Genomic DNA, 14,656 nt, shown 5'->3' on the forward strand with positions numbered 1-14,656 from the left:
GGCCCTTTCGATCTTTGGCTCTTCCTCTCTTTCTTTGTTCTCTTCTGTATGAGTTTGCTAAGGCTGCCATAACAAAGTACCACAGGCTGGAAGGCTTAAACAACAGAAAATTATTTCCTCATAGTTCTGGAGGCTGGAAGTCCAATATCAAAGCATTGGCAGGGCTGGTTTTCTCTGAGGCCTCTCCCCTTGGCTTAGAGATGGCCATCTTCTCTCTGTGTCTTCATATGGTCTTTCTTTTGTGGGTCTGTATCCTAATTGCCTCTTCTTAAAAGGACACCAGTGATCTTGGATTAAGGCCCACCCTAATGACCTCATTTTACCTCTTGAAAGACCCAGTCTCCAAATACGGTCACATTCTGAGGTACTGAGGGTTAGGACCTCAACATGTGAATTGGAGAGAGGGGGCAGGGAGACATAGTTAAGTCCATGACATCTTCTTTTGTGTCTTCTAGATCGTTCCTCCATCCCTCACGCATGCACATACACACAACTGTCCTAGCAAACCCGGAAGGAAATCTTCTGATGATGGTCACTTGGCCCTTTCCTGATCTTCATATTTCGTCTGAGCTGGAAGTGCCTCTGGTATTTCCTTTGTGCCTCAGAATCATCATTTTCATTTCTTCAAAAATGTCTCCTAACTTTGGAAACTTTGAACAGTTTAAATCGTGGTGTCCTTTCTCATTCTGGTGCTATGCTAAAGCTTCATTCTTTTTCTCTTTCTTTAAATCGTCTTTATGGAGATACATAAAACCAGCAACATTTTACCCCACCAACCCACCCAGGGTGGTAAAAAGAGAAGCCAGGAACTTGTTTTCTTTTCACTGGCAACATTAAATCCTTAGTGGATCAAAGGATTTGCTATTTCAGCATTGTCTAGGAGACAACCCATTAAAAAGGGAAGTTCTGAAAAACTAATGTCAGAAACTGATAAATAGGACAACTCCAAGAATTTCGGGAGGTCAGATTTCTGAGTAATGCATGAATTAAAGAAAGAATACACCAAAAGAATACATAATTAAAATGGAATCCTTTTAATTATGTGGTATCAGTAAGTTAGTTGCAATACATACCTGGACTACCTTCAAAGAGTCCTTTACATGAAGTAATGATGCTTTGTTCAAAAGTTGGTTGAGAATTTGATATGGATCTTTCTCATGAATTTTTTAGCATTACATATTGCTATATATGTACATATTTACAAGTAATGTTTTTGAGCCTTTTTAAACTTAATATGTTATTTTCCTGCTTATGTTCTATAATATTATAAAATAGTATTTTAATATTTAACCATATGGCTATATGTATCCCTTATCTCCACTCACTTAAACCACTATATAAAATTCCACTGCATAATTTATTTACCCATTCTCTTCTTTAAGGAAATTTAGGTTACTGCCATTTTTCCAAACAGCCATAATTCACATTCATACATGTATTTTTGTCCCCATGTGCAAAGTTTCCCTAGAGAGGTAGGCTTCAAAACTTTTATCACATCCAATAAAAATATTTTGAACATATACCCAAAATGTATGAATATGGTATCTGTTATTAAGTATATACATAAATTATTATACCAAATTAATAAATAATTTTAAAATATATTAAAAGAACGAGCAAAGTAAAAAGCCCAATATTTTGCAAGCATTTTTATTTACTGGTGGTACAAAAATTGAAAATAAATCTTTGTGACCTTAGGTTAGGCAGTGGTTTCCTGGATATGAAGTCAGAAGGACAAGCAACAAAAGAAAAAAATAGTAACTTGGGCTTCATCATATGGAAAGCTTTTTTTACTACCAATGAAATCATCAAGAAAGTAAAACACCCATAGAATGAGAGAAAATATTTGCAATTCATATATTTGATGAGAGATTCTGAATATATAAAGAATTCTCACAGGTCAAGAGTAAAAACACAAATAACCCAATTTTTAAATGGGACTCTTTTTTTTAATATATAATGTATTGTCAAGTTAGCTACCACACAATGTATACAGTGTGCTCTTGTTTTGGGGCATAGATTCCGGTGATTCGTCGCTTACATAGAACACCCAGTGCTCATCCCAACAAGCGCCCTCCTCAATGCCCATTACCCATTTCCCCTCTCCCCTGCCCTAAATGGGACATTTTTAGAGAGATGTTTCTCCAAAGAAAATATACAAACAGCCTAAAAACAGAGGAGGAGATGCTCAGCATCATTAATTATGAGGGCAATGCAAATCAAAACCACAGAGATACCATTTCACACTCACTGGGCTCTAGCCAAAAACAAAAACAAAAGCAACGAAAAAGGCAATCACAAGTGTTGGTGAGGATGTGGACAAGTCGGAATCCTTCAGCAGTGCTGGTGGAAATGTAAAATGACAACATGATGCAGACACTTTGAAAAACTGTTCCTCAAAATGTTAAACAGAGAGTGACCATATGACCCAGCCATTTCACTCCTAGGTGTCTACCTAGGACCTAGGGTCCTGCTGACCGGTGTCACATTCTGTGTTCTATGTTAAGCACCTGTCAAACTACATCAAATCCAATGCCCAGGGACTTCAGCACCTGAGCTTAATTCAGAGAAATGTTCTCCCAGTACCTAGAATTTGACCAACATTACTTGTTGCCACAAAGCTGATGAAATTCGGCCATATGTTTTAGGAATGTACAGGTTAAATTGTTCTCTACAGTACTTAGGTATATAATCTCATTACTTCCCATTCTTTAAATTGGATAACCTGCTGAAAGCTTTCACTCACCTATCTGGTAGGAAAAATCAGCTGGTCTTATTTGGGGCAGCACCCTCCTCTCCTGTGTAGGACAAGAGCATCAGTGTCTTTCTGCAGCCCGGAACATTTAAGGATGGGATCTAATCATCTGTCTACACTGTCACCATCTATATGGTCCTTTGAAGGCAAACAACTCAACTGGCTCCATGTGTAGCTTAGGCATAGGGGATTTTGCAGAACCCGGAAGCCTTGGAACCTAGCAGCAAGTCCTGTGGGTGCTGCCCTCCTGTCTGTTTTCTAGTGGGGTGCCAGTCACCATCACTCGAGGACCTGCAGACCTGAAGGGAGCTCCCCCAAAACTGTCTCTGGTTGCTGAACTGGCCCACTTCTTCCTCTCCACTCCCTGGAGCCTGTCCCTGCTCAGGCTCTAAGAGGTAAAGGACAGGAAATGGCCTTCCATCCCCACCCCCCAAAAAGAAGCCCCCGATGGAGACTGTCTGTTAGGGTACCAGGCAACTTCTACTTTTCACGCTGACCGGTATTTGATGCTTCTTCATGGACCATTTACATGGGCTTCACTGCTTTAGCTCTAAAGCTTCTGAGCAAGGAACATAGAGACAGGCTGCCTTCTTGAAGAGGGTGCTCGGCACCTATTTCAATCCATACTAATATCCTAACATACCATTAAAATAGTTCCCAGTGGGGCACCCGGGGGACTCAGTCCATTAAGCGTCCGACTCTTGATTTCAGCTCAGGTCATGATCTCACAGTTGTAACATCAAGCCCCAAGTTGGGGCTGGTTGGGATGCTCTTTCTCCCTCTCTCTCTGCCCCTCCCCCGTTCATCATTCCCCCTCCCCAAAATAAATAAATAAACTTAAGAAAAGAAATGGTACCTAGTTATAAAGTACTTAGAACAGCTGTGGGGAGAGAACTGTGGTAAATTCTTTGGGGTGTGTTTTCATGAGCAGGTGAACAAGGACCAACCTAGGGTCACTTCTTTCTGCCTTTATAGTCTAGAAATCTGTAAACATCTTAAACTCCTTCCAAAAGAGAGCATAGCCCAAGTTCAGGTGCACAAACTATGACCTAAAGCCAAGTATCCCATAGTCCAGTCACAAGACAGATGGTTTTCTGTTTCAGATTTATAAATAGTTTCGATGACAGCTTCAACATCACAATGGATGGAAAAGTGTATGTGAACGTCACCAGTCACAATGCCAGCGAATATCAGTTTTTTCCTTTGGGCGTGTAAGTACCGGTCACTGTGCTCTAAAGTTCAAGGGTTTCGAGTCTTCTTTAAACAACACATCGAAGCTGTTAAAACCAGGAATGTTTACCTATGTTACTCTTTCTCTTTGTAGAAAAAGCTTTACGCTAAGCCCAACACAACAGACTCCACCACAGTGTAAGAATGATTTCCAATCATCCAACCTGGAATTCGGTAGTGCCTATACCTATGTAATCAGAAGGAAGGTCAGTAACTCATTCTGTTGTTATCAGAACTTCTACGCAAACACTTAGGTCATGCTAATGGTTTAACTGGGGTAATATTAGTGTCTGTATTTTAAATGGGCTTAGAATTCATTCAGTTCTCCACTGATCCTTTAACTTAGCATTGACTTAAGTTCACTGTCCTTTTTAGAGTAAAAATAAACAGACCAATTAACTCTAAAAGTTCATGCTGGCTAGTATTTGCTGCTGCTTCATAATCTATTTACATGGACTTATGAACTTTTAGTCCAAAGAGATGGCAACATTTTAAACAAACCCGACTTCCAATGTGCTCTCTGATTTAAGAGAAAAACACCAGTGAACAGATTTTCAAATCTCACCAAGGCCGTTTCATCACGAGCATAAAATGCACTGTTGCATATTTACGTTTAAAATGTGTACTTGCTTGACAAATCATATGACATGATCCTAGAAGTCCAGACTCCATTTGCCTGTTTGAACAATTTTTATTTTAGAAGCAATCTCCATTTTAATTTCTTCTCACTTTTTGCCTTACTGGTTTAGAGTGACGGCTGTGCTGAATTGCACATGTTTGAAGATATTGCACCCAACACAGTTAACATGGCTCTACAGATCCCACAGTATTTCCTGATCACCTGCGGTGAAGTGGTTTTCTCTGTCACGGGATTGGAGTTCTCATATTCTCAGGTCTCTTGGTCACTGTTTCTACCATCCCTCCCCCAGGCTCCTGCCTTCAAAAAATGCTGCCGGGACTTAATTTAAATAAGCTCTCCGTTCATAGTTCAGAAAATGCGAGAAAGCATTATGGTAAATTCCACCAAACAAGGCTTTTGAGATGACCAAGTCGTCGAATAGTATTATGACTCTGTTTAGCTTCTTGGGGGTATATATCATATGATGCTGAATTCCCATATCATATACTAGAGATTTAGAGTCCTATGTGGGAAGAACTGTATTAATGACCGTGACCAGGGTCATGATAGGCAGCGAATCCTATACTCTGAAACAACTAAGATGTCAGCCATTCCTACTGGCGTTCACTTCCAGGTCCGTGTCTTTGAGATCATTAAGGCTCAGTTGAGATGTCTTCATAACTACCAGTAAACACACTGATTAAGGCCTAGCTTTTATTTATTTATTTTTTTAATATTTATTTATTTATGAGAGAGAGAGAGAGACAGAGTGTGAGCAGGGGAGGGGCAGAGAGAGAGAGGGAGATACAGAATCTGAAGCAGGCTCCCGGCTCTGAGCTGTCAGTACAGAGCCCGACACAGGGCCCAAATTCACAGGACTACAAGATCATGACCTGAGCCAAAGTTGGATGCCTGACCGAATGAGCTCCCCAGGCACCCCAATGTGCATTTTTAAAAATATTTATTTACTTTTTAGAGGGGGAAGGGGCAAAGGGAGAGGGAAACGGAATCCCAAGTAGGCTCTGTGCTGTCCACGCAGGGCCCCACATGGGGCTCGATCCCACGAACCGTGGGATCATGACCTGAGCTGAAACCAAGAGCTGGACGCTCAACTGACTGAGCCACCCAGGCGCCCCCTCAGTGTGCATTTTTAGGGTGAACTGCCTAATTAAAGAATCAGTAAGTTGTGTTCTCCAGCTCTGTGACTGCAGCTTAGATCGGGATTCACTTTGTTTTGTTTCCTCAGGCCCCCTCCAACATGAAGTCGGTGCTTCAGGCGGGATGGCTGTTGACAGTGGCTGTCGGCAACATCATTGTGCTTATTGTAGCAGGAGCAGGCCAGTTCAGCGAACAGGTACAGAGTGGACAAAGAGATCGTACGAGCCTCTGTCTTATGTGTCACTGGTCGTCATGATGACTCTAATGATTGGGTAATGATTGGATAAAACCAGCCAGAGAGGGTGATGAACAAACAGTCTTTGGGCCGAGCGTGTGCTGATTCTCCATATTTACCCTTGGTGTTGCACAGTTGGAAAGTGACAACCAAAATAACTAGGTTGGGTTAACATACCTACATCCTAGTGTGATTTACTGCCAAAGGAAAGATCTTTCCTAGCTTCTGTGAATGCAGCTTAATGGCCCCAAGCCACACATATTTTCCAGAAAGCTTCATAATATCTAAAGGTGGAGCCATTCTAAAGGCGATTGTAATTTTTCCAGCTAACATAAAACGAGGGCTTTTCTGATACTGAAACCGTTCCCTTCCACACTTCAGCATGTGTACCTCATAAGGGGGTCGTCCCTTACCCTGTCTGTTTCTCTACTTCTCTCTCTGGTCCCATCGGAGCATACGTTAATGCTGTGTGCTCATAACCTCAAGATCCTGCCGAAAGATAACGTGGGGGTCTTAGAACAATTCAGCACATTATTTTTCCCTCAAGGGTACTGTGTGGTGTTCTCTGGGCCCCCATCCTTCTAGGGGCCAGCTATGTCCCTTAACGCGGGTTTTTCAGAAATTTTCTCTCATCTCCCCAAACTCTTGATTTTTGCACTCCAGCTGCTGCTAAAAAAATGTTATCTTTATACCTGGGCACTCAAGCAAAGCGGGCCATTCTGTATCTATGGTAATAGCTGCCAATTGTCCGTAACGATTTAATCACAAAGCACCTCTTACCTAGACATAGCAAGAAAATGTGCTCCCGATGCGTACCTTACCATAACCTGTATCGTTTCTGTTGTTTTTTTTTTCTTGCTCCAACTCCAATCCCTTTAAAGTGGGCTGAGTACATTCTGTTTGCGGCCTTGCTTCTGGTTGTCTGCGTGATATTTGCCATCATGGCCCGTTTCTATACTTACATCAATCCAGCAGAGATCGAGGCTCAGTTTGACGATGATGACAAGAAAAAGAGCCTGGAAAATATCTATTCCACGGTGACTCCCGTCTCACAGACGCAGATGTAAATGTCAGGAAGCAAGTGGAAGATGGACTGGGTCCGGAACATGCCCTGGCTTCTGTCCCCTGGTGGCAGGACACTCTGATGGGGAAGACTTCAGAATTGCGAACCAAGAAAGCTCTTTTCTAAAAGCTGCCAGCGGTGAACCTAAAAGTCTGGAAGAAGTCTTTTTTTTTTTTTTTTTTTAAAGAAAAGTCATATTTAAAAGCATGCACACATACACACATACATATACTTCTACAACCATGAGTCTATATCCTGCCTTTAACTCCTTTTCTACCACATAAATGAAGTTATTTTGGACTAAACTTTTTGAAAGGGTGGCAAAGTTCCATATTGTTTGCATTCCAGCACTCTTTGAAAACACTGTTCGATGCGGCAGGAACCAATGTGAAAAAGTGAATTTACAGGCTTTAGAATGGTATATAATAAGCACCGGCTAGTATTAACTGATAACTTTACCTTTTGTTTTTTGTTTTGTTTTTTCCATTCCCTACCTCTTTAAATTTTGTGTGACTCAAAAGACCACTCAGGTAAAGGCCAGTAATGACTTTTGGAGTTTCAGGAATGTATGAAATACCTTCCTGTTCTTAAGAGTAAGTGTCTGTGTGTTCTGGGGGTAGGATAAGAAATCCTTAACATGGGTCCTGATTCTAAAAGTCATGTGCACTCAATAAAATATCATCAGAGGTTGATAAAAGTATGAACAAAAGCAATGCCCACATACAATAAATTCCAGGAACATGAAATATAAGGTTTATTTCTTCCCAGTCCTATTTTTCCCAGGGATATAGAGGTTTCTACATGCATATTTATGCACCATCTTGTTTTTCTTGATACTCATAAGCATTTTTCTGCTGGAACAAAAATTCTTGTGGAGCGTTATAAAGACTTCGTGCTTGATTCATCCTGTAAGTATTTATCTCAGGTTATCAGACCCAGAAAATTCTGCTTTGTCACTCCTACAAAAACAAACTTGTGTACAGCTCTGAATGTTGGAACTTGCCCCTGTAATTGATTAGGAGGAAGGGCCTGGGCCAGGCTTCCAAGATGCTTGGTGCACAAGCTCATCATTGCACGACGGACACTGAAGGAAGGGGAGGCTCAAAAACCCAGAGTGAGAAATAATGTGACTCTCAAACCTTGCTGAAGACCCTTAGGATCAAGTCCTCCTTCTTTAATTGAGGCCCACGAGGCTTTTTCTTCTCATGACACATCTCCTTTCTCTCTGATCACTCCAATCCAACCAACAATGACCCTCTTCTGGAAAGCGTCAAGTTCTCATTTCCAGGTCAGAAGAAAACTCAGGTCCTGAGACACGTATTCTCTAACCACCCTTTCCCCACCCCCGGCTGAATCCTCTTGATTTTCAGGATCCAGGCCACTTCCCCCAGGAGTTTTCCCATCCCCAGCCCGGCTGTCCACCCACTGCACTCACACCGTTCGCCCTGTCCAACTCTGCCTAGGCTGAAAGCTCTTGTGTGTATCTCATTCTCCATTCATTCTCTGCAACATAGTGGGCCTCAACGTGCTCCCCTCAGGCAGGGAGGGGTATGCTGGTAGAGGCGGGGAACTGAATGTTCAACAGTGAGGGGAATGAGCCTAATGAATGAAGTCTGGCATGAAAGAGTAGCTATGAGGAACTACTAATTTTGCCTCCCTGATCATTCTGCCCTTTGACTCACATGTGGTGCCTTTGATGGAGCAGACCAGTAGCTACAGTGACGAGGGCTCAGTTGTCATTACCTGCTCTGGCCAATCATTGAAAGAGAACTAATTCTAAATCCTCCAGGGGCGCCTGGGTGGCTCGGTCGGTTGGGCGTCCGACTTCGGCTCAGGTCATGATCTCGCGGTCCGTGGGTTCGAGCCCCGCGTCAGGCTCTGTGCTGACCGCTCAGAGCCTGGAGCCTGTTTCAGATTCTGTGTCTCCCTCTCTCTCTGCCCCTCCCCTGTTCATGCTCTCTCTCTGTCTCAAAAATAAATAAACGTTAAAAAAAAAATTTAAAAAAATAATAAATCCTCCAAAGATATTCTAGTCGTAAGTGTCCTTTCAGATTTTTAGTGGACCTTTTAGATTTCATTTCTCCTACAAGGCAAAGAATACCATACAATCTGAAGCTTTGAAAATCCTTCGTTTGAAGGTATCTGGCCCACAATAGACTCCCCAATGTTTGAATGAAACCCCCTTGACTCTGATATGAACACTGGGGTATGCTTTGCATATGAGGAGATGATGCCTACGTGGTCTCTATTGACCTTTAAATGATATGAGGAGAGCACAGATGGAAGTAGGCCACTGTGCTGCTCAGGGCTGAGTTTCCAGAGTCATCCTCCCTGTAACTATTATTAGCCACTTCTCCAAACATCATCAAGACTGCCAGGTGACAGCATGGGTGTTGTAGATGCAAGGTATTGGACGATAGCAAACGTCATGGCGCGGGGACAGTGGAGGGGACACATCCAGCTAAGTCAATAACGCAGTGTCTTTTGGTCCTCATGTTTTCTTGCTTTATGCCTTTCTCTTAAGTTCTGAGCTGATCAGTGTGAAACCAAATGGTACACTGACTCGGTTGTTGGCTGACTGCTAAATACGCTTCAGCATGGATTGGGGAGAGCACCCGCACTGGAAGTGCTTTTGTTGAAAATAGCAGGACTTCATCACTTACACAGGTTTTGCCCGCTCTCTGAAAGTGGGGTGTTCCCGTGAAGCCTTCTGTGAGCTCAAATGGCGGAAAGCAAAGAAGCCATTACCATTATGCCCCCAGACCCCCAAAATTACCTCTCTCAGGCTCTTCTGATACAACACATCTTGCTAATAGATGCACAAAGGAAATGGAGGTAAAGTCCAGATACTCAAAGACACGGTTCAAAGCTCTTCCGGCTTGATGCCGAGAGGCTGAGTGTGGTTCTCGGGGAAGGAGCTTGGCTGCACGGCTCTCGCTGCTCAGGGCATGTGCAGCCGCTACGACACTGGCCTCAAAACCAGCACTAAATGCTATTTTGGTTTCCACCCCCCTCTTTTTTTGTAAGAGTAAAAATGCTCGTTGGATTTCTTTCTGCTAGCAACAACAGGCACTAATGTAGGTTTCCGTAAAAGTCAAGTGGCATAAGGCGAATTTTCAGAAAGTGGGGAACACCTGCCCCTAAAAGCCAAACTATTTTGAGAAGTGTTTATAATATACACGTGAATCTTTTTCATAATAGCTTATTCTTGTTTTGTTTCCATATCTCTCTTGCTATTGTTTTTACTTTTGTGGATGTTCTTTTTCTTGGGGGTACTAAATATGTAGCTTACAGTCTATTTTAGACTTTACAGAATTACTTTATTTTCCTTTTTAAGTTTATTTATTTTGAGAGAGAGAGAGCATGTGAGCTGGGGAGGGGCAGAGAGAGAGGGGAGAGAGACAATCCCAAGTAGGCTCCGCGCTGTCAGCACAGAGCCCAACTCAGGGCTCAATCTCATGAACAGTGAGACCATGACCTTGAGCCGAAAACAAGAATAGGACACTTAATCGACTGAGCCACCCAGGCACCCCTATAAAATTACTTCATTAAATGTATGTTCAGGTTTGATTTTTGTTGACCACTTTGCATGCATTTCATCACGCATTATAGCATTTTTTTGCAGCGTCATTGTTTTAAATGGCAAACAGTAGTCAACATTTATGGGACACTGTAGGCACGTTATTGCATGAAGTTTACAAGCATCAATCCTTACTACTGCCCTATAATGTAGATTATTATTATTCCCATTCCAAAGAGGGGGAAACAGCCACAGAGAAATCAAGTAACCTGCCCAAGGTCGTATCCACAGTCTGGCTCCAGGGCCCAGGCTTCCAGCCACTGTGCCAACCTGCCTCTCGCAGCCAATGTTTAATGGGCGGTGTGGGATTAACTCTAACAATACTAAAGAAAGTCTTCTTGCCCCCATTTCAGAGATAAGAAAACTGAGGAGTAACTGGCTTAAGTTACTTGCTCCAGGCCATATACCTAGCAGAGGGCTGAGCCAGGATTTGAACCCAAGCAAGTCTGAGCAGAGAGAAAGACCTGCCTCTTAACCACCTGGCTATTCTGTCTTCTTTAAACACGTGCTGGTGAGGGCATTGTAAAGGGGGCACCAGAGAGCTTCAGAGAGGCAGCAGTTCCCTTGAAACCCAGGATGGACAACCCAGGGCTGGGCTAGATGGACAGGAGGGAGATATGAAGGGAGGAGAGACTGGTAAGCCCTGTTCTCAAAGCATGAAACAGAAAAGATTAAACACATTTACCATCTCAGAGGGAGCCAGGACCTCCTCTAAGGACCTTGTGGTGCTCTGAAAACACCAGAAGCCCCTCCCTTGGATCCGAGTTCTGCGTCCCATTGCCAGTGGGGGTCCCAGCAGTGGCTCCTCCGGTCGGTCGGTCCGTGTGCTTAGCTCTGAGGACCTGCAGGGGCCAGCGTCTCACCCTGAGGAGCAGCGGCTTGGGGCGAGGGGAGAGGCGTGAGCCGCAGAAGGAGTGGTAGCCGTGACAGTACTGGAGAGAAAAGGAGACCGGAAGTGACAGCAGGCGGAGGACAGCAGAGAATGTGCAAGCTGTTTGGGTTTTTTTTAACTGTGGTAAAATGTACGTGACAAAACTTGCCACGTAGCCCTCTTGAGGTGGCATGAAGGGCACTCGAACTGCTGTGCAAGCGTCACTACCCTCCGTCCCCAGGACTTTTCCCACCTTGCAGAACTGGATCTTCATACTCATGAAACAGTAACTCCCCATTCCCTAAACCTCTCAGAGGCCTCCAGAAAACAAATAAATAAATAAAAAGTCCTTCTACTTGGCTCCAGGCCGTGATGTCAGAGGGACTGCAGGCTTTCTAGAGAAAGCCCGTGTGTCTGGGGCCTCTGACTCCAACCTGATCAAAGTCAGTAAACAGTGGTGACAGAGCGCCGGCCTCTGAGCTCTGAGGTGTCTCAGCTAGGACGCAGCCCCTCCCACGCCCACCCCCATCCACTGCAGTGTGACCAGAATGGCTTTCGATCTTGCTTGCTTTCTCTCACCCCGCTAACCTCTGACAATTCAGAGCCACTGGAGTTTTTATTGGATGTAACATCTAGCTTGTTCTAACGAGACTTGTAGGCTCCTATATGTGTTGAAAAGCTCCAAAGGAACAGGGGCTAGATCTGTCGGGCTGCTGGTCTGGAACCCCTGCAACAAAGATTCATGCATTTCTTAGAGCTGACTGTCCTGGAGGCCAGTGTGGAGGCCTAAGAGCTTTCAGTGAGTGTTGGGAGTCAGGGGATTGGTCCCGGGCAGCAAGCCTGTGGGCCTGGGGACTGTCCTGTCCTCAGTGCTGAGCCAAGAATGCGTTTCCCTTAACAGTTTCCATTTCAAAGGTGGCTCTCAACCCATTCTCTGCCCCCCCCCCCGTCAGCACAGGAAAGAGAGAGAAGGGAGTTTCAGGCACCCCCCCCTCTCCCTTAAGGAACTCAGTTTGACAGGTTTCCCCAGCCTTGTGGTCACGGGCAAAGGATGCCAAGAGCCCTTCCCTAAAGTGTACTTTTGGGCAGAGATGGTATTCACAGCTGCCCCCTGCCGTTCAGCCAGGATTTTAGTCATGGGGAAGACTGAACTTTAGTAAGAATAACCTTCAGTAAGTCATTAAACTTACTTGGGTCCTTGGATTGGTTTACAAACCTGAAAGGAATCCTTATTATGGCCCACTCAACTCCCAAAAGTCACGCCCATGTGTATCCAATAAGCATTAAGGACCTCAAGCGGGCATCCCAGGAGCAAGTGAGGGAGCCCTCATGGAATTTGTGCCCTCCTAAGAAGAGGAAGCGAGAGATTTCTCTCTCACTCTGTGGACACAGCAAGAAAGCACTGTCTGCAAGCTAGGAAGCGTGGTCTCACCAGAAGCCAGCCCTCATGGCATCTTGATTTTGGACTTCCAACTTCCAGAACTGTGAGCAAATTAATTTCTGTCATCTAAGCCCCGGGTCTGTGGCATTTGTTCTGGCTGCCCAAGCCGACTAATTCGGGCACTGACTGTCCTTGTCTTTCAGGGACTAAGCAAGTTCCAGGGCCACTCCTAGGAATATTGACACATGATTTATAAGACTGTGCATGGAAAGTGCTTGGGCTTCATATAGTGCATGGCATGTAGTAAGTGCTCTATTAAGTGCTCTAGCAATTTTTATTTTATGCCTGTAACAACTGTTTAGTGAGCACCTGTTCTGTGCTAAATATGGTTTAATATACCGGGGGTACAAAATAGATAAATAAACTTGTGAAGTTTACAAGCCTTTAGTGAGTAGCCAGACAAAATCATGGGGGTCTGGGTGTGACCAGGGTCATGGTAGAGGCAGTGTCAGAATAGGAGGACAAAGGCCAGGCAAGGTTCGGCTCTGGGGGAAGTGACCCTTAGGCATTCCTCTCAGCTGTCCCCCAGCAAAAGCTACCCAAACAAGCAGTCACCTCCATTGCTTTCTGTTTCTAAACATTGGGAGCCTAAGAAGATTGGTAGCACCGGGGCCTGATCAAATGTCCACAGGTGTTTTGCCAAATGGCTCTAGCCAAGCCCAGCTGCGGGAAATTTCCTTTGACTAAGTGAGGTTATGACACACTGTTTGTCTGGAAGTTCCCCAGATTGGCCACAAGATGGCGGAAGAGAACATGCTCGCGAATATGTAGTGCCAACAAAAGGCTTTTTTTGTGAATGTCAGAAATATTTATTATGAATCTTTCATGCATACACAACGAAAGCCTCATCAGATAATGAATATCTATTTCTCTCTTTTTTAGTTTTTTTAAATGTTTATTTTTGAGAGAGAGAGAGAGAGAGAGACAGACAAAGCGTGAGCAGTGGAGGGGCAGAGAAAGAGGGAGACACAGAATCTGAAGCAGGCTCCAGGCGGGGCTCGAATTCATAAAATGTGAGATCACGACCTGAGCCGAAGTCAGACACTTAATCAGCTGAGTCATCCAAGTACCCCAATGAATATCTATTTCTAGAAGCTTCTTTCTTGGGACTGGCATTAGTGGACTTCCATCCTGTCTGGGACTCAGGTACAAATTCCAGCAGGGGTCGCTGTTCCTCAGGATGGCACTAGGCAGTCGGAGGAAGCAGCTGGCTTTTTGCGTGTTGGCAAAGAAACCTAGTCATCAAGCACTTCCTACCTGCCGGAGTTTGCATTATTTTACATATATCCTCATCCATTCATTGATTCATTCAACAAATATTTATTAAGCTTCTACTGTTTTCCAGGCACTGATGTAAGCCAGATTAATATATAACATAATGGCAGATGTTGATAAGTGCTATGAAGCAAAAATAAGCAGAGTAAGGAGACAGAGCCTGGTGAAGGCTGGTATCTTATTTTTTTTTAATGTTTATTTATTTTTGAGACAGAGACAGACAGAGCATGAACAGGGGAGGGTCAGAGAGAGAGGGAGACACAGAATCTGAAGCAGGCTCCAGGCTCTGAGCTGTCAGCACAGAGCCCGACATGGGGCTCCAACTCACGAACCGCGAGATCGTGACCTGAGCCGAAGTAGGAGGCTCAACCGACTGAGCCACCCAGGCGCCCCATGGCTGGTATCTTAAATGGAGTGGTCAAGGAGGGT

General features: G+C 44.2%; 1 protein-coding gene across 1 annotated transcript in view; it reads left to right on the forward strand.

Moving 5' to 3' along the window:
• Window positions 1-7,960, forward strand: part of SLC15A1 (solute carrier family 15 member 1) — a 57,034-nt gene extending 49,074 nt beyond the window's left edge. Inside the window, exons 19-23 of the mRNA XM_058744287.1 lie at window positions 3,859-3,966; window positions 4,080-4,191; window positions 4,735-4,878; window positions 5,851-5,958; window positions 6,879-7,960. Of these exons, the coding sequence (XP_058600270.1) occupies window positions 3,859-3,966; window positions 4,080-4,191; window positions 4,735-4,878; window positions 5,851-5,958; window positions 6,879-7,064 (658 nt within the window). The 3' untranslated portion in view covers window positions 7,065-7,960. The remainder of the gene's footprint in view (window positions 1-3,858; window positions 3,967-4,079; window positions 4,192-4,734; window positions 4,879-5,850; window positions 5,959-6,878) is intronic.
• The last annotated feature ends 6,696 nt before the right edge of the window (window positions 7,961-14,656 follow it).

This window comes from Neofelis nebulosa, chromosome 1 (assembly GCF_028018385.1).
Source record: "Neofelis nebulosa isolate mNeoNeb1 chromosome 1, mNeoNeb1.pri, whole genome shotgun sequence".
In the NCBI taxonomy this organism is placed as follows: domain Eukaryota; kingdom Metazoa; phylum Chordata; class Mammalia; order Carnivora; family Felidae; genus Neofelis; species Neofelis nebulosa.